Source organism: Globicephala melas, chromosome 12, assembly GCF_963455315.2.
Source record: "Globicephala melas chromosome 12, mGloMel1.2, whole genome shotgun sequence".
Classification (NCBI taxonomy): domain Eukaryota; kingdom Metazoa; phylum Chordata; class Mammalia; order Artiodactyla; family Delphinidae; genus Globicephala; species Globicephala melas.
This window is the reverse complement of record NC_083325.1, coordinates 59,615,455-59,641,378: the sequence shown is the minus strand read 5'-3', so window position 1 is coordinate 59,641,378 and position 25,924 is coordinate 59,615,455. Positions and strand designations below refer to the sequence as shown.

The 25,924-nt window shown below is 38.7% G+C and overlaps 2 protein-coding genes across 4 annotated transcripts in view; one reads left to right on the top strand and one right to left on the bottom strand.

Moving 5' to 3' along the window:
• HNRNPLL (heterogeneous nuclear ribonucleoprotein L like) overlaps window positions 1–13,048 on the bottom strand; it is a 36,780-nt gene extending 23,732 nt beyond the window's left edge. Inside the window, exons 1-2 of the mRNA XM_030857884.3 lie at window positions 12,469–13,048; window positions 1,750–1,868 (exon numbers count right to left, since the gene is read on the bottom strand). Coding sequence (XP_030713744.1) covers window positions 1,750–1,868; window positions 12,469–12,663 — 314 coding nt within the window. The 5' untranslated portion in view covers window positions 12,664–13,048. The remainder of the gene's footprint in view (window positions 1–1,749; window positions 1,869–12,468) is intronic.
• GALM (galactose mutarotase) overlaps window positions 11,866–25,924 on the top strand; it is a 97,159-nt gene continuing 83,100 nt past the window's right edge. The window contains exons 1-3 of one of the 3 annotated variants that reach the window (XM_060309268.2): window positions 12,232–12,295; window positions 13,023–13,324; window positions 16,823–16,966. The gene's annotated coding sequence lies outside the window, so the exon portion shown is untranslated. Of the gene's footprint in view, window positions 12,296–12,326; window positions 13,325–16,822; window positions 16,967–25,924 lie in introns of those variants that run through there. The other 2 variants (XM_060309266.2, XM_060309267.2) reach the window with 2 other exon arrangements.

Below are 25,924 nucleotides of genomic sequence, written 5' to 3'. Positions count from 1 at the left end.
AATCCCCAACATTCAGGTCATGGTCATAATTAACATCAAAATATCAATATAGTTATTATTTCCCTGAAGTTTCCAACTGTATTTGCTCATCAACTTGTTTTCTGACATTGCTTTGGTATTTCTTGGCTCTAAGAAAATAACTTTAAAAACCCTAAATATGGGGCTTTCCCGGTGGTGCAGTGGTTGAGAATCCGCCTGCCAATGCAGGGGATGTGGGTTCGTGCCCCGGTCCGGGAGGATCCCACCTGCCGCGGAGCGGCTGGGCCCGTGAGCCATGGCTGCTGAGCCTGCGCCTCTGGAGCCTGTGCTCTGCAACGGGAGAGGCCACAACAGTGAGAGGCCCGCGTACAGCAGAAAACAAAAAAGAAAAAGAAAAAGAAAAACAAACAAACAAAAAAAACCCTAAATATATAAGAACAGAAGAAAGTAATAATTCAGAGATAACCATCTTTTTATAACTCCATGAGACTGTGCACCACCTAGAAGGTCCTTATAGTGACTGGGTTAGACTAGTACCAACATGCAAGTCTAAATAAATATAGCCTAAGGAGTCTGCTTCAATACTATGTAACTGTCCAGACAAACTTAACTCCCAATATCCACTCCAAATGACTAAGAAGTGATATAGTTATCTTAGTGATATTTCAAGAAATGGGCTTTTTTAATGCCTGTGTGGATTTCCAATTTGTACCTCCAAGGATCAACAATATGTTAACAGTGGTTTCTGAGGTACATAAGTTAAGGGTAACAAGTTTGCTAAGTCATCCATCTCTCGATGAGGTCACCAAGGAAATTAATCAAAAAGATCCCATGATGGAAGGTAACACAACCCCTACTCCTTTGAAGCAATGATTCCTCTGTTGAAACCTCTGATCACTCCCTCCCCATCTATTTATTCACCATCCTTTCAATACTCAAAACTCCACATAAATTTTTATAAATTGAAGCAATCTCAGCAAGTATATTGAAATTTCTCTATTTACATATTATGACTTAGTCTGTGTCTGATGCCTATAACAAAAACCCCAAATGTACTCATCAATGGAAAAAATAATAATAAAATAAACTCTAGATTATCCATACTAAGAAGAGAACAGCCAGGCATATTCCAAAAATAATCTACAAAATGTTTTAGAGTGTCTATTTTTGCAGCAGATTCACTTTTCTAATTATATATTTCATTTAAGTCAATATTCTTAAGTACACACCAGCTGTGGAAAAAGGAGGAGCCTGAGTGAATATAAAACACAAAAGGAAGACAAGCTAGGATAAAACACTGACGCTCATGATCTGCATAAGAACTCACAGCAACACGCACCTAAGCAAATAATGCCTACCCTTAATCTACACACTTTTCATTGCCAACTAATTCTTAAATAGTTCAAACAAAACAAAACAAAACAAAATCAGTATTTAAGTACCACTATTTGAAATTCTGAAGATGAAGGGCATAATTAACTCAATGGTTTAAAAGCAGCGTTTAAGAAGGAATCATGGATTCATTTGAAAATCAGATGAAAGATGCAATAATCAATTTTACACACAACCTGGTTGAGGAGTGAGAGGGGATCATGGATACACAAAAATTCATCCATGCATAATCCCAGAAAGCCTCAGAAGGCTTCAAAGATATACGATCATAGGCAAACAATATATACTATGGTTAAACATCAAGGCTTATAGCAAGCAAGCAAAGTTTGTTCTACCATACTGTTTTCACAATCTGTATGAAGTCCCTATTGGCCTTACCATATTGTCCCAAATTTTTCCAGAGCCTCCACAAGGTCTGCTTCCACCACAGATTCACAGAGTCCTCGAACATGGACAACGGGTGAAACAGAAACTTTATGATGACTTCCACCTGCCTCCTAGCAAGATAAAATAATTTCTAGTTAAAAACTTTAAAAGTCTAAATAAATTGCTCTTTTAGTAAACCCATCTCTGCATTAAAAAGCAAACATTAAAAAAAAAAAATCCCAAACCAAACTGCAATTCATAAGTTAGCGAAAGGACCCGAGAGTAAAATCACTAATTAAATGTTTGGCATGAAAATTCTGATTTCTTAAAAGGGAGCATTCTCTCTCAATAAGAACTACAGATAAGTTATTTAATAACTCATTTCAACTTCAACTTACATAATATTGTACATCAACTATACTTCAATAAAAAAATAACCTTCAACTTCAAGAAAATCTCAGAAAAAAAGTCAGCAGATACACAGAGCATGCTACATGCTATAATTGGAAACATACTTTATATTCATAATTTCACTTCCATAAAAATCAAAATCTCAAGAAGACCAAATGAACAAAAAGTCCCAATTAAAATTTCTTCTTTAATATAAAGATTATATACTTTATTTTTCCTGCAATATAGATTAATATCATCATTTGTCCTTGTTTAATTGGTTACCTAGTCCCACAATAATTTGAAGTTACTCAGTACACCTGACAACTTAAATTTATACAAGATACCATCTTTGCTGATGAACAAGGAGTACTCAAAAATACAAGCCTTGGGAAATTTCCTGGCTGTCCAGTGGTTAGGACTTGGTGCTTTCACTGCCAGGGCCTGGGTTCAATCCCTGATTGGGGAACTAAGATCCCACAAGCCGTGTGGCACAGCCAAAAAAACAAACAAACAAACAAGCCTTCCTGGGCTTCTGTGAAGTACTGTGTATCTTTGAGTATGCCCAGCAAGAAGTTTTAAAACATATGGTCTTAAACTTTATTTTAAAAGGGACTATGTAGGAGAATTAGCTTGAAAATGAAAATAGCTCTCATTTACTTATTCAAGTTCTATTAAGACAAAGATCTGTATTTACAACTAGCCATTGGGTACCTCTCTTGCATCACTTCAGAAATGACCTCCATAAAAAATGAAATCTTGCCATTTGTGACAACATGGTTGGATCTAAAGGGTATTATGCAGAATCTAAAAAACAAAATAAAGCAACAAGCAAAACAAAACAGACTCACAGATACAGAGAACAAATGGGTGGTTGGGGGGAGGGATGTGAAACAGGTGAAGGGGATTAAGAGGTACAAACCTGCAGTTACAAAATAAATAAGCCATGGGATGTAATATACAGCATAAGGAATATGGTCAATAATATTATAATAACTTTGTATGGGAGTGATGGTTACTAGACTTATGGTGATCATTTCATAATGTATGCAAAGTCAAATCACTATGCAGTACACCTGAAGCTAACATAATATTATATATCAACTATATTCCAATTAAAAAGTAATTTCTAAAAGGAAAGAAATGAATTCCAAGTACAATTCACACGTATACCAAAAAAATCTATTAAAGGAAAGGTTTTTTTCTCCTATAAACAGGAAAAAAGGGTTTTTCCTCCTAATCTAAAAACACAAATGTTTTACCATTAAAACTTAAGAATCATTTTAGGAACATTAAATCCCTTTTTGGCTATTTTTAAAGACTCACCAACTTTGCTTTATTATCATAAAGACTGTTAGAAAATACTGTAACAGTCTTGTGCCATGCCAATAAAAAAATGTCCGAATTTTAAAATAGAACTAATTTAAGTATATAAAGTAACCATGAGACTATTCTTACACTCTTGTCAAATCCAACAAATAAATTAAATCCTTTGCAAATACTAATTCAGTCCTTGGAATTTTATTTGAATTGCTTATGCTGAGTTTTTTCTATGGTTCAACAGATATTCATTACATGCCACTAAGTCTGAAATGAACCATTCTGATTGTACCCTATGTATACCAACACTTTATTAGCAACTTTAACAAATGCGACCGCCTCGGTGAAACTCAACAACCAAATGTACATTATCCTCATTAAGCTCTTAATTACTGGATGACAATAACACAGGAAGAAAGCTCTAAATAATACCTAAAAACCTAACTTAGAGAAAACATTTAAAGTATAAATAATAAGTTTTACTCTAAAAATAATTAGACAATAATAAACTACAAGAAATAAGACAGTCATCTCCTTTGGTCCTTAGAAATGAGCTAGCAAAGGTAAAAATGCAAAAGAAAATTATATTGGCCTGGGCTCCTCCAAAAGTAAAAAATAGTGGAAGGAAAATTTCAGACTGAGAGTAAAGACAACAACCAAATGCAGTATGTGAGCCTTCATTTTACAATTGATAAAAACTGCTACAAAAGACATCTTAGGGAAAATTGGAGAAATTGAATTATAAACAGGATATTACTGAGTTAGCCAAAGAGTTCATTTGGGTTTTTCTGTAAGATGTTTTTGATTGTCTTAAGTACCATTATGATGGCAATAGCTATATGAAAAGAATATCCTTATTCTTAGGAAAACTGTGATATTTAGGAATGAACTATCATGGTGTCTCAACTTACTTTCAAATAGTATAGAGAAAAAAAGTATGTATATAAATATATACACATATAGAGATAAAATCCCAAATGGCAAAATGTTAAAAACTGCTGAATCTAGGTGAAGGGCATATGTAATTAAATATTTTACATAATAAAAAAATTGGGAAATTATTGTATAATACATTTAAGACCTACGAAAAGGTATGAAGAATATAAAAATATTCATTAACTCACTACCCAGTTTAATAAATAAAACACTAGGAAGAGGGAGCTGAACACATCTCCTCTTCCTACCTCCCTTCCCAACACAGAGAACCACTATCCTGAATACAGTGCTAAAAAATGAGTACTTTTCAAACTGGTCTTCTTACAAAGAAATGGATTATAGGATCAATTTTAAAAATCTCTCAAAAGATCTGATTTTAATACATTACTACTTAATTATATTTCTTAAATGAAACAGATCAAGATTTAAGTTATTCTTTAAAAGCTGAAAGATGTTAAATGCAATCAATATGGTACTCAGGGGGAGATATGATTATCTCAACCTCAAGGATGAGAATATATCCCATACCCTCTGTATTTCCCTTATTCCCACTCAATGACTCTGCCTTTCGTGAGTTTATCTACCTTGATATTTCTCTATTTTTAAATTATGTCCCTTTTCTTTTTTCTTTTCTTTTTTTTTTGCGGTACGCGGACCTCTCACTGTTGTGACCTCTCCCGTTGCGGAGCAACAGGCTCCAGACGCGCAGGCCCAGCGGCCATGGCTCACAGGCCCAGCTGCTCCGCGGCATGTGGGATCTTCCCGGACCGGGGCACGAACCCGTGTCACCTGCATCAGCAGGCGGACTCTCAACCACTGCGCCACCAGGGAAGCCCTGTCCCCTTTTCTTGAACTTAAAATTTTCTCATCCTTTCTGTAGTTTATTTAAAAAATTAAAAAACCCTAGTGTTGTTTCCAAATATAAAACTGATATATTAAAGTTATCTATTCAAACTATATTTTCACCACCCCTCTTTTTCCCCACAAATACTAACATGTTTCTTTTTTTATAAATTTATTTATTTTGAATTTTATTTATTTTTTTACACAGCAGGGTCTTATTAGTTACCCATTTTATACATATTACTGTATATATGTCAATCCCAATCTCCCAATTCATCACAACAATAAATTTATTTTATTTACATTTATTTTTGGCTGTGTTGGGGTCTTCGTTGCTGCCTGCGGGCGAGCAGGGGCCACTCTTCACTGGGGTGTGCAGGCTTCTCATTGCGGTGGCTTCTCTTGTTGCCGAGCATGGGCTCTAGGTGCACGGACTTCAGTAGGTGTGGCTCGCAGGCTCTGGAGCACAGGCTCCGTAGTTGTGGCGCATGGGTTTAGTTGCTCCATGGCATGTGGGATCTTTCCCGACCAGGGCTCGAACCCGTGTTCCCTGCATTGGCAGGCGGATACTTAACCACTGCGCCACCAGGGAAGCCCCTAACATGTTTCTTAAATCAACATTTTATCTCTACCTATAATATATGGTGGTGATAAGAAATCTGAAATCATCTTCAGAGCTTCTTTTACTACCCTAAAATTACCTCCTGTAAGCATCATACTATGCATCTGAATCTTAAATTGGTGAATAGTCAGTATTGTTTACTCCATCCATATATTAATACTTTGACCACGTCTTCTAAAGCTTAAGGAGTATTTTTTAATCCTTTCTCATACAGAAGCTCAAATTCTTTCCATTTCAAATGTTTAGTTATCTAGGCTCTCTCCTGGTCTATTTATATCTATTATTTATCAGACTAGAAACAATATTCCAAATAAGTACCCAGCAAATGGAGGCATACCTGCAATTTCCGTATACTTTTTTCTTTTTTAATTACTCAATCCCTTCTTTAAGTAAACTGGGTCAACTATAATGAAGACATTATTTGGTCCTCACTGCAAGCTACAGACCAGTTACAAACCCCCAGCCCCTCTTCAAAGGCTACCTCAAAGACAAACTCCAATAACATCCATCTTGAATGCCAATTTTGACGACTGCAGACTGAAAACCAGGCTTAACTAAAGAGAAGGGAAGCTCAGAATAGAATAGAATATAAATGAAGCTTCCATATGAGAGGAATGAGAAGGGCCCATTAAAGCTCTCGATATAGTAAAACTGTAAACTCACAAAGGCAATGCATAATGTCCTCAGGCTTTTTGTTTTCCCAACATCTCCACGCATAACACGTGCTCAACAGCCACTGAACAGCCTTTTCTATCCTCCTATAAATATAATATATAAAAAAGACCAAGCTCAAATTCAATAATTCATCCTCCAAAACCAAACGTGCACAGATCCACTGCAAGTGATTATCAGCCTCTCCTTAATCACCTCCAATGACAGGAAAACACACTACCTTGTGAGACAATCTACTATATTTTTAGAAAGTTCTTCATAATATGCATCCAAATCTGTCTCCCTGTAACTTCCTACACAAAATGGCCTTTGAAGTCAGACAAGCGTTTGAATATTTGGACATTTACTGGCTGTGCGATCTTACGCTACGCTACTTACTTAACCTTTCTGAACCTCAGTTTCACTTTAAAAAAAATAAAACAGGGCTGCCCTGGTGGCGCAGTGGTTAAGAATCGCCTGCCAATGCAGGGAACACGGGTTCAAACCCTGATCTGGGAAGATCCCACATGCCGCGGAGCAACTAAGCCCGCGCACCACAACTACTGAGCCTGCGCTCTAGAGCCCACGAGCCACAACTACTGAGCCCCCGTGCTACGACTACTGAAGCCCGCGTGCCTAGAGCCCGTGCTCCACAATAAGAGAAGCCACCGCAATGAGACGCCCACGCACTGCAATGAAGAGTAGCCCCCGCTTGTTGCAACCAGAGAAAGCCCACACACAGCAATGAAGCCTCAACGCAGCCAAAAATAAAAAAAAAAAATTTTTAAATAAATAAAAAATAAAACAAAATCTTCATCACTTAAAATTACAACAAATAGGACAAATATGAAATGTCTAGCACAGTGCTAGATGTTGTTATTAACAGGGTTCGGTAAACATTAATTGCCACCTCCTGTCCTTATCTTCATTTCCCTCTGCTACATAACCTTCCTATAATTTGAAAGGATTTCTTAAATCACACCTAAGTTTACGCTTCAGGCTAAATGTCCCCCAGAGTCTTCTGTCATTCCTCTTATGATATGATCTTGAGTGCCTTCTCTATTCTGGTAATCATTTTCTGGATACATTAGAATTTATCAAAGTACTACCAAGAAATGAGTACAGATTTCCAGATACTTAAGATTATCCCCCCTTTTACTTTGGATACTTCACATAGATCAAGGACAAACTAGTTTTAAGGGACAGCTGCAAATAGCTTTTAACTCACACTATACTTAGAGTTAACTAGTACATGGTTTTTCTTTTTTTTGTTTTAATATTTATTTATTTATTCAGGCTGTACCGGGTCTTAGTTGCAGCATGCGATCTCTGAGTTGCAGCATGCATGTGGGATCTAGTTCCCGGACCAGGGATCAAACCCAGGCCCACTGCACTGGGAGCACAGAGTCTTACCCACTGGACCACCAGGGAAGTCCCGGTTTTTCTTAAAATTAAACAATCACATCTCTTTACTTGATCTTTTTCTTAATAGAGCAGATCCAAAACACAGGAAACCCTTTAATTTTCCTATCCTAAAATGTTTTAAGGAACATTTGATCACGTAACAAAAATAACTTTGATTCAAATAACTTCTTAAAAAGTAATCTTTATTTTTTTTGCTCATGTGGTAGAAATCCTTTGGTTTTGCCTATCCAAAACTCCTTCCCCCTTCTTGTGGCTGAACATAAAAACAAGCAAACGAACAAACAAAAACTCCTCAACCTCATATTATTCCACTGGTATTCTCAGTCACACAGTCGTAACTCCCCAACTTCAGAGGTAGTCCAGTGACTAGTTGGGGGTAGGGAGATATAAAAAATGGCTGATCAGAGGGGATAGCTATGGACTCTGAGGGAGAGACTGTTCTTCTTTATTTACTAGCTATAAAAATGTAAGCCTAGCTTTATCACTACATAGAGGAAATAGAGCTGAAACATGGAAAGAGACAGAATCTAGTCCCTATGACATCATCTAAAACCTTCGATCCTGCCATGCCTAAAACTAATGCTACAACTTGGCATTCATAGTTATTCAGGCCAATAAATTCCCTACGCCTGCCCCCTTTTTGTTGTTTAAGCTCATCTTGAGTTGGTGCTGTGGCTGCAACTGCAAGCTTTGAAAGTTGTATTCAATTTCATAGAGGGAAAATATATATTTTCACTCCTTTATAAAATAAAGCACTAAATGATGTAGAATCACAGATTTTTAGATATGGAATTTTTTTTGTAAATTATATCCCATCACCAAGAACAGCACCTAGCACATGACAGGGCTCAAGTATTATTTTTTTAATGAGCTAAGAGATCACAGTGATCATCTAATCCAGCCATCTCATGTGATAGGTAGCAAGTTGAGTTCCAAAGAGGTTAAGTCACAAAGCATGTTGGTAGCAGAGCCAAGACACCTGCTCTGGTTGGGCTTAGGGCTCTATTAACAGCACTTTTCACTATATGTACTAACATGAAGAAACTGTCACTTGTTAAAACCAAAAGATAGTAAAACCTACTACTTTTCATTTACTTCCCAAAACTAAGCCTAAAATTCTCACTCTACTGCAGCAGCTCAGCTAAATAAGACACAGGACATTACCGTTACAGAAGCCTCAAGGCTCTGGCACTTACCTCTGAGGTACACACCACAGTGTAGTTACTATGCTCACTGTCACAGTCTCTAAACTTTTCCTGTGGGAGCTAAGCTAACAAAGTGCCTTCATCCCATCTCCCATTCTATATTCATCCCAATAAGCCATCATAATAGTCTTATCATCTCTGTAATTCAGATCATTAAAGTTTAACTATATCTTAAATTCAAACTAGATTCTCTATATAATGCATATTCCTTTGTTTGGAAATCCTAGGATCCATATTTTTTATTTTGGCATTTTGCCATCTTACAAGTCTATTTATTAAAAGTTGAGAAACTTAAATTTTCACCTCATCAGCAATCACTTTAATAATCTTTGATTTGCCTGTTTAGTCACTAGCAGAATAGAGTAAAAGAAAAACTTAAGTCTCTAAAATGCATTAGTACTCCATAAATTTTTATTGATACCAATCTCTATAAAAGCAGACTTTTTTTTGTAAGTAAACTCCCAACTCAGTTCCTCAATCGGTTTTGCCAAGTGAAGTGCTAATATTCAGAAGTCAAGCTGCTTTCATAAAAGTTAGCAGATACAGAAGTTTACTATTATGATCTTGAAGATCATGCCTGTTAAATTTAAGAACACAATTTACTCCACAAGAATAAAGTAATTGTATAATACATAGCATGAACCTCCATAATTAAGTTTTGTTCAAAATGCAGCCCAAAGAATTTGAAACACTCTGCGAGTTTTTGCTCTTCAAATTAATACCAGAAGACACAAATTTGAAGAGTGTCTTACTTCTCATATCCAAACTACAAACTCATTTCTCTTTACACCTTAAAACATCATTCACAATTCATCCTTAAATCAGGAGCATTTGTAGAAACAGTTTTTCTTAAATACTCACATTCCTCTTTAAATCTAGTTATTATTAAATAACTCAAGGAAAATGAAAAGCCAAACAATGTAAATCATTGAAGTCTTACTGTACACTTTTACAAACTTCCAACTAGCATTGAAAGAATTACCTATCATTGTACTTGATCTGCATTTACTTAAACACTTTGTACAAAGGGGCTGGGCTGAAGTTGAGTCAAATCCTTTTCCGTTAGATGAATTACCATATTTCTTGATGATGACGCACTAGACAGTAAACTTCTATTCAGGGCATTCCTGTCCTAGTAAAATTATTATGCACAGGTTTCCATAGTTGCAATGATTTCAAACAAGTACCCAAAATTACACGAAGAAAAATGTTTAAAAACAGGAAAAATAATCCTTCATTAGATTTCACAGTACAATACTGGTTCTACTGTTAAATAAAAGCAATTCACCCGCTCCTAAGAAAAAACAGCAATAAGATAAACAAAATTTGAATTTATAACTCAATCTGCATACATTAGTTCCTGCCTGGGTAATTTAAAAGCTGCATGACATTAATCACTGAACTACAACTTCAGGTATGGAAAACGTGAAGTTCAACTTTCACATTTTACATTGTAAGAGAACTCAGAACAGTAGTTAACTGACTTTCCCAAGGTCACACAGACTGTATGCTAGCTAAGACTCCTGACTCTCCCCAAGACCTGTCCAGTGCTATTTCCACTGCTAAATACAATTCACTTTGGATGTATTAATTATACATTATTTTCTTCCCAACATCCAAAATAATACTATTGGCTTAATATTTAATGTTTTCAAAAACAACTTTTGTAAACTGGTTAAAGTATCTTTCCAAGACACTTAATGTAAGACATTTCATGCTACTGCATAAAAACTCGAGCAAATTTTTGGCAAAAGAAATACACTGATCCAATGCATCTAAGTATCAGTTATAAGAGTCCAATATTCCAATTGTGTTTTCAATTTCCACAATGGAGTTAGCTTTGAACTGAAACTTCCTAAGAAAAAATGCACTTTCTTTATTCACACTTTCAAGTTGCATTTTGAATACTCCAAATATTCAGGAACAGAAGTAGAAAGCAATATCTAGCCATAATAAAACTATTTTTGGGAATTCCCTGGGTCCAGTGGTTAGGACTCTGTGCTTCCACTGCAGGGGGACACGGGTTCGATCCCTCATCAGGGAACTAAGATCCCACATGCAGAGCAGTGCAGCCAAAAAAATAAATATTATAAATAAAAATAAAATTTCACTTAAAAAATAAACTATTTTATTTAGAGGAAGAAGAAGCTCCTTTTTAAAATGTGTTGCAACATTATCGTATTTGTAAACTCTAACACCGGGGATTACTGACCAGAATTTTTTACAATAAAATGCAAACAAGAGCTAAAAGACTTCTAATTTCCCTCTTATTAAAGGTGAAAAACATTTTAATCTAATATTAGAATATATGTGCACTATTTCGTAAATTTCGGGTTAAGTTTGCTTTAAAAAAAAATCACAATTAGAATGTGTTAAATGTTTAAAGAACATCCAGTCATTAAAACAGCTTAAGCGCACCAAAAAGGGCAAAAACGTTTCCTTTGCTTTGTTTCCTTAGTTTCCATCCAGCTGAAGCTGAGTTGCCACTTGCTGTGGATAAAACGATTTTCACATTCCTTCTGCCTCCATCTAAGCTTTCTGATGAGAGAAACAAGAATCTAGGAACGTGTGTTTGATGCAGTCCTGAGTTCAGTTCTTTTTGTGGAACGAATTGGGAACACACTGCCCATGAAGAACTGAGGTGATTTTAAGATTTCGTTTTACTTGTAAGTAGGCGTGTGCGAACACCTGCCAACGCATTTTATTTTTAACCGAAGAGCTAAACACTATACTAAGCAATCATCAGGAAACTGGGGAGCAAAGCGTGCGCGCCAGGCCTGCCAAGAGTAAAAAATTTTTAATTAAACCTTCAGGGGAACTGGGCGGTGAGTCCCAGAGCTTAATTTGTCACTTAGCGGCGGCTCTCCTCAGGACCCAGGCGAAGAGAGCCCTGGGCGGAACCAATGCCACCATCCCGTGATTGTGACCAGCGCGCCGATGCTGCGGGCAGGGGGCTGAAGGGAGCGGGTCGTCAGACGCCGGCCAGCTGCCCGAGGAGTGAAAACTAACAAAGGGCTAATCGCGCACCAGAGCCCCCCGGAGCGGAAGCAACGCCTCCCCGCCGCCCCCGCCCCGCGACCCTCCCCAAGTTCGGGCCGGCAGAGGACTCGCTGCGGGGCCTGCGGCCAGGCCGGGACCGGATCCGCGGTCGGGTTGCTGGAAACAGGTAGGGCGAAGAATAAAAGCCCCAAAGAGAAGAGCCGGCGCTTCCCGACCCGATCAGCGCAGCGAAAAGGGAAAACGAGGAGGGCGGGAGGCCCCGAGGCCGAGTCCCTGCCGCTGGGCCCTGCTTCCCGGGGAGCCGCCAGGCACGGCGGTCGGGGCGCCGCGCTTTGTTACCGGCTGTGAGAAGCTCCGGCCGCCGCCACCGCCGCCGCTATCGCCCCCGCCCCGGGGCGTCGCTTCCCGGCGGTTCTCGCCTTCCTCGGCCGAGTAGTCGATCTCCCCCTCCTCAGTCTTGAGGCGCTTGGCCTGGCTCTCGTACTCCCGATCCTCCTCGTACGTCTCCCTGGGGGAGGATGAAGAAGAGGACATGGCGGCGGCCGGAGGGACCGGCCGGCTAACGGGTGGGGGTGGCGGCGGGGCGCGGGCCTCGGACGCCGCCGGCCAGTCCCCGTCGCGGGCAGCGCCTCTTCAGCGAAGGTCTGCGCGGCCCGGCTGTCCGCGTGGGCCGCGCGCCCAGAAGCCGGGTGGGTGCGGAGAGTGCGCGGGATGAGGAGGGCGCCCCGGGAGGAGGCTCCGGAGCGGCCGCTCCCCTTTATCACGGAGCCAACATTCAGCCTCTCCCTCCTCCTCCGTCTCCGCTCCCAGTCCCGGGGAGCAAATCTAAGGATGGGGACGCGACCGTGGCTTCCGGTCTTCCCTCCTCCCCTAATCCACTCCTCGCCGCCCAGGCCGAGCCTCCACCCCCACCTTCGCGGCCGCCGTGCAGGATCGAATCCAGCCTCAGCCCGCGGGAAGCGCGCCCCCCCAAGCCCGGGCCTCGCTCCCTATTGGCAGAGAGAAAAGTCGACCAGGCTTCCAATTGGCTGCAAGGGCTGTTCGTCAAAAGCCGCCCACGGCCCGGCCTCGCCCCTCTCCCTGCACCTTCCGAACTCTCAGCTGGTTTGCTAGTCCTGACCGCTCAATGCCCGCAGCGTCCGGATCTGGAGCCGTGGCTACCCGACGGCCATTAGCACTGTTGGGCCAACTGGAGGTGAGGCGCGGAGTGAACCCCGGCGGACTAGGAGGCGTGCGGTGGGTCCAGGCCTGCGGTGTTAACCGCCCTCCCGTTAATTTAAATGCTTTTATTACTTCTCTTCAAAAGAGAAAATCCCTGCAGAGACATCTCGCAGCCCTGAAACTACAGGCTGTGAGGGGAGAAAAGGGATTAGAATCGTGAAAGTAGCCTTCTCCCTATGTTGTGTGAAAAATCTGATACAAGTGGATGGACTCTCTCCCCGCCCCTAAGTAGATATTACAGAACACTCAACATTTACTGAGGTGCAAGTGTGAAGAAAGCCGCTCGTTTGATCGGTTAGCACTCGGGTCTTCTGGACCCTTCTTTCCTGACAATTACGGGAGACTTGTATCAAGTCCCAGCTCCCATTAAATGTGTTTTAAACCTTCCACATAAAGTTTCTTCCTGCATGCCAACCCCTTCCTTTCTAGGCGATTTATTTCACACCATTTATTTTTGAAAGATATGAAAGCCTATCAAAAGTGTTTGTCCTTTGGACCACACACAGCTCATTTCCTCTGTGGAGCCCTGAGGCCTCCGCGAGCTTCTAGTTACTGCCCTCTCTTTTTGCAACAGGGCCCTTTATACCCACCTACTAGGATGTTCTTTTTTTCAAGACTAGAAGCGTTTGGAGACAGGAACTGTGTGTGCTCTTTTCATCTTTGCAAACCCAGTTCCTGTACAGTCCCGGGCGCAAGTTCCCTGCTCAACAAGGCTGAACGAGTGGGCCTTGGGAAATAAAGGTCCAGTGTCAGAAGAGGAACTGGCAGATCTCATTCAACCTAGCTGCCCTCTGTGACTCTAACCCTTGGAGGATTGCCGAGGATCAAGAGTCACTTAAGTGTTTCTAATGTCCTTGTCCCTCAGATGCGTCCCTAAGTGTGGCTCTTCCTTTCCTAATGGGGTGGATTTTTCCCTCCCCCAGCCTATTGTCGCTTCTTTCCAAAGCTATTTCCTCCCCCCCAAAAAGCCATTTGTATTTATTGCTGACAGTGCTTTAACCTACGTTTGTTTTGTTACTTTTATAATTTACACTGCCTGTCGTTTCGGAATCCATTTGCAAGCTTCTTTACAACACCGTACAGCTATAATCAAATTCGTGTGCGCCTGCAGGTGTACACTGACAAAATAGAACTAAAAAACAACTCGAATTTTATTTTTCTAAATTATGATAAAATGGAAGTAGAAGTATCAAAGAAGGAGCTGCAGAGCTGGGTGCAGATGAGGAAATGTTGCCAGAGCACTGGGAGCAGTGAGCAGAGCTGAACGGCCTTGTACAAACTTCCCAAATATTTTGTGTGATAGTGAAAATATTTAAAATTCTCAAAGCCTGCATCCAACCTATGGATTATACCAGGTTAAAATGCAGCTCTCACACCAATCAATTGGTAAGGAAGCCCAGCCTTGCTGAACCTTGCTACTATACTCAGCGTTTACTTCACTAAAAGTAGGTTAGAGTCAATACGTACTAGTATTAAACTTAATTCTTTTTTCGGACAGCTCAAATCAAATTGTTAATTTAAAAGACTAAGAAGTAAAACTCAGGAAGCTTGTTTAAAACTCATCCGTTAGTACAGTGACCTTTGAGCTTATTGCAGATGAATTGTTCAGTGACAGTAATTTCTTAGATATGGAAAAGGCTAACTAGCTCATCACTAAAACATGAGAAGAGCTAAATAAGGAGGGCATAAATTATATTCTGCACGATTTAACTTAGATGAGATCAAGAAATTACACACTTCCCAGTTAGCCAGAAATGCCTTTAAAACTCAGAAACAGCTCCTAAATGCGTGCAAATAATCAGTTACTTAGCTCAACCTGGAATCTCTTTTTTGCACTACTGTACATACAGCCTCAGGCCTTTGGTAAATTGTCTGAATGCTTGATTGGATTGGCTGCTGTTGATTGGGGTAGGCAATCAGCCATGAATTCCCATTGACGCAGCAGCTCGAAGGGGACTTAGGGGTTATACTAGAGTGAGAGAGAGCTCCAGCGAAGGTCTAGGGAAACTGATAGTCAAGGTCCTTTATAATCTAGCCCCAAATTGCCCTTCAGTTTTAAACCTCATTGCTGACCTATGTAAAGTAATTTATAAGACATTGTGCTGGGCGATGAAGAGACTAGAAAAATATATGAGCTGGCTTCTGTCTTCTTTTTTTAAATTAATTAATTTATTTTTATTCTTGGCTGCGTTGGGTCTTGGTTGCTGCGCGCGGGCTTGCACGCGGGCTTGCGCGCGGGCTTTCTCTAGTTTCAGCAAGCGGGGCTACTTCTTAGTTGCTCCGCGGCATGTGGGATCTTCCCCGACCACGGCTCGAACCCGTGTCCCCTGCATTGACACGCGGATTCTTAACCACTGCACCACCAGGGAAGTCCCTGGTATCTGTCTTCTCAAAGCTTGCCATCAGGTTGAGGAAACAGGGCACATACCCAAGAGAGGCTACAAGGCACATCTAACATACATGTAATAACAGCAGCCACTTACGATGTGCCAGGCACTGTGCTAACCACTGCAAGTGTCATGTCAATAAATTCTGACAAAAGCCAGAGGCATTATTATTACTATGGCCGTTGTACAATTATAGAAAGTCTAGGAGAAGTTAAGAGACCTGCCCTAGAGCCACAGTTAGTAAACTAGAGAGCCAGGACTGGAACCCAAGCATCCGATTCCAGAGCCAGTACTCTTCGTAGAGAAGAATGATGATATAAGTATTGCATTGTTTACTGCCACGGACATACAGATCAAATTTAGAATCATTTATCATGATACTTATTCATTAATTTCTACTAGAGCTTATACAGCTGTAACTCTGGGAAGGCATAAATAGGTTATAATTATCAGTTTTTTCGTTGGTATAATGAAATTCAATTAGCTTCCATAGGAAATTTTAAATATAATACACTTTTAGTGTTCATTTTAAAATGTAATTTCTATAGACAAGGCGCAGAAATAAAAAGGAAATTCTCACCATTTTCTGATGGATGCATCGTTTGAACAACTAGAGATGCAAATTATAAGATATTCATACCCAAACTCAATTTCCAATATTGCTATTTCACTTAATATACAAAACTTTTGTTTCCTGCCTCACCTTCTGCAAAAATCAAATAAAACCTTCAGCTTACTTGTGAGCAATATTTCCAAAGGATTGGAACCCTAGAGATGTATTTTAATTAAGACATGTTTAACATGAAAGAACAAAGTCCATTCAGAGACAAATCAATTAGTTCCTATGAAAGTTTGTCAAATCCAGAATATACTATTTGTGATGATACCACTTTCCTTGTTAGAGATCACCAAGAACGAGCACTATGGTGCTTTTACCCAAACTAGCCCCTTTAATTCAGTCCACATTTGATTAGTTATGGTGATAAGACACCAGCGTTCCAGGAGGATGCACCCTGCAGGAAGTGCCTCAAGCACTATTAGCTCACTGTGTAGTCAAGTGTAACCACAATGGTATTCTCTTTCAGATGCTGTTATCAGGCACATCTGCTTTGGGTCTGGAGCTGCCACTGTGTTTGGCCTCTTCAAAAAAATAATAATTTGTGACAGATCTGCAAAAATAAATATATTGACCCTAGAAGGATATCTGGTATATGACCAGACAATGACAGGTAAAATTCATATTCTTGTTATCAGTTATAACCACTTACCTTTAGTCTTAGAAATAATATTTATTTTCACCTTTCTCTTTGACTCATATAAATTGATAGTGTTTAGACATCTTTAAAAATAATTGTAATAAATAAAAAGAGTAAAATCATAGCATCCACTGTTTAGAGTAAATAGAATTTATCAAAGTAAATTCATCTTGCATATGAAAATATAGGTAAAATTAACCGGTAGCTGCTCAAACGTTTAACAAAAACGTATTAAGTGCTACAGACCACTCCCAATTATAAGTGATCAGTAGCATGTAATAACTTTTTGTTATATGAGCTCTCAGTTCTCCTTTTCTTTTTAAATTTGAGTAAAAAAATATCTTGGGTATGGCCCACCCCCCCCCCCATCAAGGAAGTTTCCATGGTAAGCAAGTCACTAATAACCTCATCCTTGCCTGATTGTCGATGTTGAGACCAGTATAAAAATGACAAGGAATGCTAACGATAACACATAAACTAGGGTTTTATTTTTTATTTTTAAAATTAAAAAAATATTTTTGGCCATGCCATGTGGCATGTGGGACCTTATCTCTTGGACTAGGGATCAAACCCTTGCCCCCTGCAGTGGAACCTCAGAGTCTTAACCACTGGACCGCCAGGGAACTCCCTAAACTAGGTTGTTTAGACCTCAGTTGTTTTTTTTTTCCCACAATTATTATTATTATTTTTAACATCTTTATTGGAGTATAATTGCTTTACATTGTTGTATTAGTTTCTGCTGTATAACGAAGTGAATCAGCTGTACATATACATATATCCCCATATCCCCTCCCTCTTGCGTCTCCCTCCCACCCTCCCTATTCCACACCTCTAAAAGTACAAAGTGGTCACAAAGTACAAAGCTGATCTCCCTGTGCCATGCGGCTGCTTCCCACTAGCTATTTTACATTTGGTAGTGTATATATATCAATGCCACTCTCTCACTTCTTCCCAGCTTACCCTGCCCCCTTCCCATGTCCTCAGGTCCATTCTCTATGTTTGTGTCTTTATTCCTGTCCTGCCCCTAGGTTCTACAGAACTATTTTTTTTTTAGATTTTTTTTTTAGATTATTTTTTAGTTAGCATACGATATATGTTTTCCTCTTTCTGACTTACTTCACTCTGTATGTCAGACTCTAGGTCCATCCGCCTCACTACAAATAACTCAATTTCATTTCTTTTTATGACTGAGTAATATCCCATTGTATATATGTACCACATCTTCTTTATCCATTCATCTGTCGATGGACACTTAGGTTGCTTCCATGTCCTGGCTACAGTAAATAGTGCTACAGTGAACACTGTGGTACATGACTCTTTTTGAATTATGGTTTTGTCAGGGGATATGCCCAGTAGTGGGATTACTGGGTCGTATGGTAGTTCTCTTTTTGGTTTTTTAAGGAACCTCCATACTGTTCTCCATAGTGGCTGTACCAATTCACATTCCCACCAACAGTGCAAGAGGGTTCCCTTTTCTGCACACCCTCTCCAGCATTTAATGTCTGTAGATTTTTTGATGATGGCCATTCTGACTGGTGTGAGATGATACCTCATTGTAGTTTTGATTTGCATTTCTCTAATGATTAGTGATGTTGAGCATCCTTTCATGTGTTTGTTGACTATCTGTATATCTTCTTTGGAGAAATGTCTGTTTAGGTCTTCTGCCCGTTTTTGGATTGGGTTGTTTGTTTTTTTGATATTGAACTGCATGAGCTGCTTGTATATTTGGGAGATTAATCCTTTGTCAGTTGCTTCGTTTGCGAATATTTTCTCCCATTCTGCAGGTTGTCTTTTTGTCTTGTTTATGGTTTCCTTTGCTGTGCAAAAGCTTTGAAGTTTCATTAAGTCCCATTTGTTTATTTTTGTTTTTATTTCCATTTCTCTAGGAGGTGGGTCAAAAAGGATATTGCTGTGATTTATGTCATAGAGTGTTCTGTGTATGTTTTCCTCTAAGAATTTGATAGTGTCTGGCCTTACATTTTGGTCTTTAATCCATTTTGAGTTTATTTTTGTGTACGGTGTTAGGGAGTGTTCTAATTTCATTCTTTTACATGTAGCTGTTCACCACTTATTGAAGAGGTCGTCTTTTCTCCATTGTATACTCTTGCTTCCTTTATCAAATATAAGGTGACCATATGTGCATGGGTTTATCTCTGGGCTTTCTATCCTGTTCCATTGATCTGTATTTCTGTTTTTGTTCCAGTACCATACTGTCTTGATTACTGTAGCTTTGTAGTGTAGTCTGAAGTCCAGGAGCTTGATTCCTCCAGCTCTGTTTTTCTTTGTCAAGATTGCTTTGGCTATTTGGGATCTTTTTTGTTTCCATACACATTGCAAAATATTTTGTTCTAGTTCTAGGAAAAATGCCATTGGTAGTTTGATAGGGATTGCATGGAATCTGTAGATTGCTTTGGGTAGTATAGTCATTTTCACAATATTGATTCTTCCAATCCAAGAACATGGTATATCTCTCCATCTGTTTGTTTCATCTTTAATTTCTTTCATCAGTGTCTTATAGTTTTTTGCATACAGGTCTTTTGTCTCCTTAGGTAGGTTTATTCCTAGGTATTTTATTCTTTTTGTTGCAATGGTAAATGAGAGTGTTTCCTTAATTTCTCTTTCAGATGATTCATCATTAATGTATAGGAATGCAAGAGATTTCTGTGCATTTATTTTGTATTCTGCTACTTTACCAAATTCATTGATTAGCTCTAACAGTTTTCTGGTAGCATCTGTAGGATTCTCTATGTATAGTATCATGTCATCTGCAAACAGTGACAGTTTTACTTCTACTTTTCTGCTTTGGATTCCTTTTATTTCTTTTTCTTCTCTGGTTGCTGTGGCTAAAACTTCCAAAACTGTGTTGAATAATAGTGGTGAGAGTGGACATCCTTATCTTGGTCCTGATCTTAGTGGAAATGGTTTCAGTTTTTCACCATTAAGAACAATGTTGGCTATGGGTTTGTCATATATGGCCTTTATGATGTTGAGGAAAGTTCCCTCTGCCTACTTTCTGGAGAGTTTTTGTCATAAATGGGTGTTGAATTTTGTCAAAAGCTTTTTCTGCACCTATTGAGATGATATATGGTTTTTATCCTTCAATTTATTAATATGGTTATCACATTGATTGATATGCATATATTGGAGAATCCTTGCATTCCTGGGATAAACTCCACTTGATCATAGTGTATGATCCTTTTAATGTGCTGGTGGATTCTGTTTGCTAGTATTTTGTTGAGGATTTTCACATCTGTGTTCATCAGTGATATTGGCCTGTAGTTTTCTTTTTTTGTGACATCTTTGTCTGGTTTTGGTATCAGGGTGATGGTGGCATCATAGAATGAGTTTGGAAGTGTTCCTCCCTCTGCTGTATTTTGGAAGAGTTTGAGAAGGATAGGCGTTAGCTCTTCTCTAAATGTTTGATAGAATTTGCCTGTGAATCCATCTGGTCCTGAGCTTTTGTTTGTTGGAAGATTTTTAATCACAGTTTCAATTTCAGTGCTTGTCATTGGTCTGTTTATATTTTCTATTTCTTCCTGGTTCAGTCTCGGAAGGTTGTGCTTTTCTAAGAAATTGTCCATATCTTCCAGGTTGTCCATTTTATTGGCATATAATTGCTTGTAGTAATCTCTCACGATCCTTTGTATTTCTGCAGTGTCATTTGTTGCTTCTCCTTTTTCATTTCTAATTCTGTTGATTTGAGTCTTCTCCCTTTTTTTCTTGATGAGTCTGGCTAATGGTTTATCAATTTTGTTTATCTTCTCAAAGAACCAGCTTTTAGTTTTGTTGATCTTTACTATTGTTTTCATTGTTCCTATTTCATTTATTTCTGCTCTAATCTTTATGATTTCTTTTCTTCTACTAAGTTTGGGTTTTGTTTGTTCTTCTTTCTCTAGTTCCTTTAGGTGTTAATGTTAGATTTTTTTATTTGAGATTTTTCTTGTTTCTTGAGGTAGGATTGTATTGCTATAAACTTCCCTCTTAAAACTGCTTTTGCTGCATCCCATATGTTTTGGGCCATTGTGTTTTCATTGTCATTTGTTTATAGGTATTTTTTGATTTCCTCTTTGATTTCTTCAGTGATCTCTTGGTTATTTGGTAGCGTATTGTTTAGCCTCCATGTGTTTGTATTTTTTACAGTTTGTTTCCTGTAACTGATATCTAGTCTCATAGCGTTGTGGTCAGAAAAGATACTTGATACAATTTCAATTTTCTTAAATTTACCAAGGCTTGATTTGTGACCCTAGATATGATTTATCCTGGAGAATGTTCCATGAGCACTTGAGAAGGAAGTATATTCTGTTGTTTTTGGATGGAATTAGACCTCAGTTTTTTGACCTTTGTTGTCTTTAGCTTTCTTGGCCTGGCAATGTCTTTCATTCTAGACATGTTAGGGGATATTTTAATCAAAGAGAACAGATTTTAAACAGAATTGTATAACTTTCTCTTGTTGCTATATACTTTTCCAAACCATTGCAGCACTTTCCCCACCCCCACCCCTAAGACCAGAAAATTAATAGGCCACCTTTATTTTAAGACAGAAGAAAAGGGTCTTGCCCATGCATCTTATATTTATTTATTTTTTTGGTAACCACAAGTTAGCTATTGGGTTTGGCCTAGACCTGTGCTCTCCAACACGGTGACCACTAGTCACACATGGCTATTTAAATTAAATAAAATGTAAAATTTAGTTTCTGAGTCACACTAGCCACACTTGTGATCTATGGCTACATATACAATTGGCTGCTGCTTTGGACAGTGCTGGACTGAACTGTAACATAGGGGATGACTGTATCTCATTCATCTTGGTGTCTTCAAAACCTAAAACACTGCCTGGTACATAGGAGGCCCTAACTAGACACTTCTTGATCTAGATCAAGCTTCTCTTTCGCATAGCTCAAGAAAAAGAAGCGCATAAAATAAAGCATGTGAACATGGCAAATTATGACTATGTAGGTGTCTCAGAGACTGATCTGTAATTTGATTTGCTCCTTACCCATATTTGAAATGAGATCATTTGTAAGATATAATTCTGTTTTTCACACAACTAAACAAATATAGCTCATTTTGTACACTGAATGTACCAAAATGTGTATTATTTAAATTTGTAAATCAACAATTGTATTAAATGTGAGACAGAGGCACATTTAATGAAAGATTTCCTACTGTGAATATTTTTCAAAAGTGAAAATTCCTTTCCCAAAGTGAGTAGGCACTCTCTGATTTATCTTTAAGAACACCTTTATATGAAAATCAGAATTTGCACTGAATTGAGAATTAGGCAAACAAAAATAGTTGTCTTTAAAGGTGCTATCATAAGCATCCAATGTTGAAAACTTTGTAGGATAAAGTTACTATTATTACTAATTATAAATAACCAGCACTGTGTAGCCCTTTACAATGTATAAAGCAGTTTCACATACTTTGCCTCATTTGATTCTCACAGAAACCTTATGAGGTAGGGTAGGTCCTTTCTGCCTCCATTTGTTAGATGAAGTTTGGAAAGACTAATCTTTTGTCTCTAAATTCTCATCATCTTTTCTTTCTTTTTTTTTTAATATTTATTTATTTATTTGGTTGCGTGGGGTCTTAGTTGCGGCAGGCGGGCTCCTTAGTTGTGGCTTCTGGGCTCCTTAGTTGTGGCATGCGAACTCTTAGTTGCAGCATGCATGCGGGATCTCTAGTTCCCTGACCGGGGATCGAACCTGGGCCCCTGCATTGGGAGCGCAGAGTCTTATTCACTGTGCCACCAGGGAAGTCCCCCCATCATCTTTTCATTATACCAATGAGGACATATGAACTATCCATGGTGATTAGATTGGAAATGGAACTTTTAATTTTTTTGCTCTATTTGGATGGAACTACTTTGCTGGAAATATAATTTTTAAAGCAACATGTAATTTGTGTGAACTAAAACTATTGTTTTACACATCTGAAAAAATATATATATTTAATATATATCTCAACACTTGTTCAGAGAAGGCCTTCAATAAATATTTGCTAAACAAATCAATGAAAAATGAGTGGTCTTGAAAACATATTGAGCAGATTATATCAGTCAAAGTTTGGTTGCAGAGAACAGAATATACTCCAGTTAGTTTTAGCAGGAAGTATTAATACACTTGAAGAGAATAATTGAGAATATTAATGGAACAATTCTCAAAACCACACCTCAGAACTAAGATACCAAAAGAGCTGTGCTCTTCCTCATTGAGAACCTGACATCTTCAGAACTACGACACCACAGCCACTGTCTGGAAGCTACCAGAATCAAGAAGCTGCCACTTCCACAGCCAGCTCCAGAGTCACACCTTACCAACTGTAATCTGAACCAGCAAAATGGATGCACCACCCATGCTTCTTGATGTTCACAAAGCTAATGACTGAACCATGAGAACTCTGTTATCTCTGATACAGAAGAAAAAATTTTCTCCACAGCTATGCCTATCAGAGAAACAGACTTCCAGATCTTACACGAAAGTGTTTGTTTGTTGAAACCTACATACTTCCATAAAACTAGCTGCAACAGAGTCTGGAGAATGTGATTTTGGGCTTACCAGTCCTCTGCCCTACAGGAAGCATACTTGAAGCTTGAAGGAGGATGAAATGGCTGTTAGGTGCAAGCCTGTTTATGTTCCATACTCACCTAAAAAAAACGAATGTTTGGTTTAAGTAGACCACGCACTTTGTGCTGCACATTTATAGAACACTGAAATTATACATATATGTAATGTATGTATATATAATTTATATATATAAAGCTCCATGATGACAGAAAAATTGTATGATCAAATCTCAGATCCCAGGCAGGCCATTTTAGCACAACTTCTTGCAAGGGAAAAAACATTTTAATGATTGGCTATTTTGCCTCCCATCTATCTAGTATTATTACCCACTATTTTCTAGATCGGTACTCTCAAACTTTAATGTGCACACAAATCACCTGGGAATCTTATGATAATGCAGATTCTGATTCAGTAAATTGGAATAGAGCCTGTGATTCTGCATTTCTAACAAGCTCCCAGGTGATGCTGATGCTGCTGATGTGAAGACCACATTTTGAATAGCATTTTATAAGCCCTCTCCAACCAGGTTGCCCAATGAATGGAGTATGCTGAGATAATGATTCCCTTCAACACTAGGGGCAGTTAGGTTAGGCCAGGTGCACGCAGAGCCTCCAGACCAGATGGCTCCAGCTTACATCAGTGTGCAATATTAATATTTTCTACCTGTGCTGTGATGTGGGAAGCATTTGAATAAATGTTTGAATAAATATGTCCATTATTGAGTCTTGGTCAAGTATTGGCCAGTATATATGCTCTTTGTGGAATCTTTTATTAGTCACAGATTTTTTTTTTAATATTAAGTATTCTTTCAACAAATTAAGAGAACTAAAAATAGAAATAATCAACTTATATATCACCAAATTAACTGTTGTAATAAATTTTTTTTTATTGAAGTATAGTTGATTTACATCTTGTAATAAAGATGTACAGTGAGAAAAGAAAGTACTAATACAGTATGTTATCTCATTCTGAAAGCAAATCTTAAGATGGCTTCAGCTGTTCTGCCAATGACACCAGAATGACCATAGGAAGGGAGAAGAAAGTCAATCTGCTTGATTGTTTCCATAGTGCAATGCTTTTGAAAAGCAAAGTGAAAAGAAGTGAAAATTTACAAAAATGGTATTTAGAAATGTTTCTGCATAAATACCAATGTGTACCTGTACAATTCAGACATCTTAATAGACAGATAGATAGATACATGTGTGTTTGTGTATAAATATATGTTTGGGAGGGTTGTGGGGTTTTTTTGGTTTTGGTTTTGTTTTGTTTTTTTTTTTTTGGTTTTGTCCTGGAAACAGTAAGACAAACTCAAGTCATTTTAAACTAGGTAAGGCAACAGTTCTACCTAATCAAATTGAGTTCTTTTCACAAGTGGTAACATTTCGACCACTCCTTAAACCCCTTTTATACCCCCATTTCTCAATACTATCAACCAGCTGGAGGTGGAATACTAAGGGGGTAATTGTCAGGTGAGCAAAGAAGAGAATTTTGTAACCACAGCCTTACATGGAGAGCAGTCTTGTATGTACTATGGTGTGGGGTTCTGAATGGTCATGGCACCTTGGGTATTGTATGTCAAGGGAAGGAGGGCAAGGAAAGCTAAGATCACCAGAGATAAATTTCACCTACTTCACAACTTTAAAAGATTAACTCTGCCAGGTGTTGTAGTGGAGAAGGAAGATTGGATTGCCAGTGACCTCTAGACTATCATGCCCCAGTCTTAGAGGTTCAAATATAAGAAAGAGAAGAATGGGTTAAAGAAGACAATCTAGAAATGAACTATATTGAATCATCAAGTCTCTGTTGATTGCTGTTTACTTTATCTCCCGGTATTTTTGAGAGATATAGTTGTGACATGCCAGACTTCACAGTTCACTACTGGGACAGATTCAATGATTCATAATCCAGTTGACACCATTGCCACATTATGAAAGGATTCTTATTTATAGACCCCCATAGCTACAAATTAAGCTCTCTTCTGCATTTTCAGCTAGGCATACAGCCACCCAGCTAAAAACTTCATTCCCCAGCCTCCCTTGCAGTTGGCATGGCCATATAAAAAAGTTCTTGCCAATGGAATATAAGTAGAAATGACGGTGCAACTTCTGCACCATTTGCTTAAAAAGAAATTGTTTGATTTCCATGACCTTTCTTTCCCTTCCTGATCCTGGAGTACAGATGTGGCGCTGAGTTAGCTTCCACCATGTGCAACACTAAAAGGGAGAGCAGAATAGCAAGATTGAAGGCACCAGATCCTGGGATGATGTTTATGGAGCAGCGCCATCCCCATGTACTTCCAGACTGTTACATGAGAGAGATGAACTTCTATTTTGCCTGTGTGCCTTATTTGGGAACCTGTTGTTTA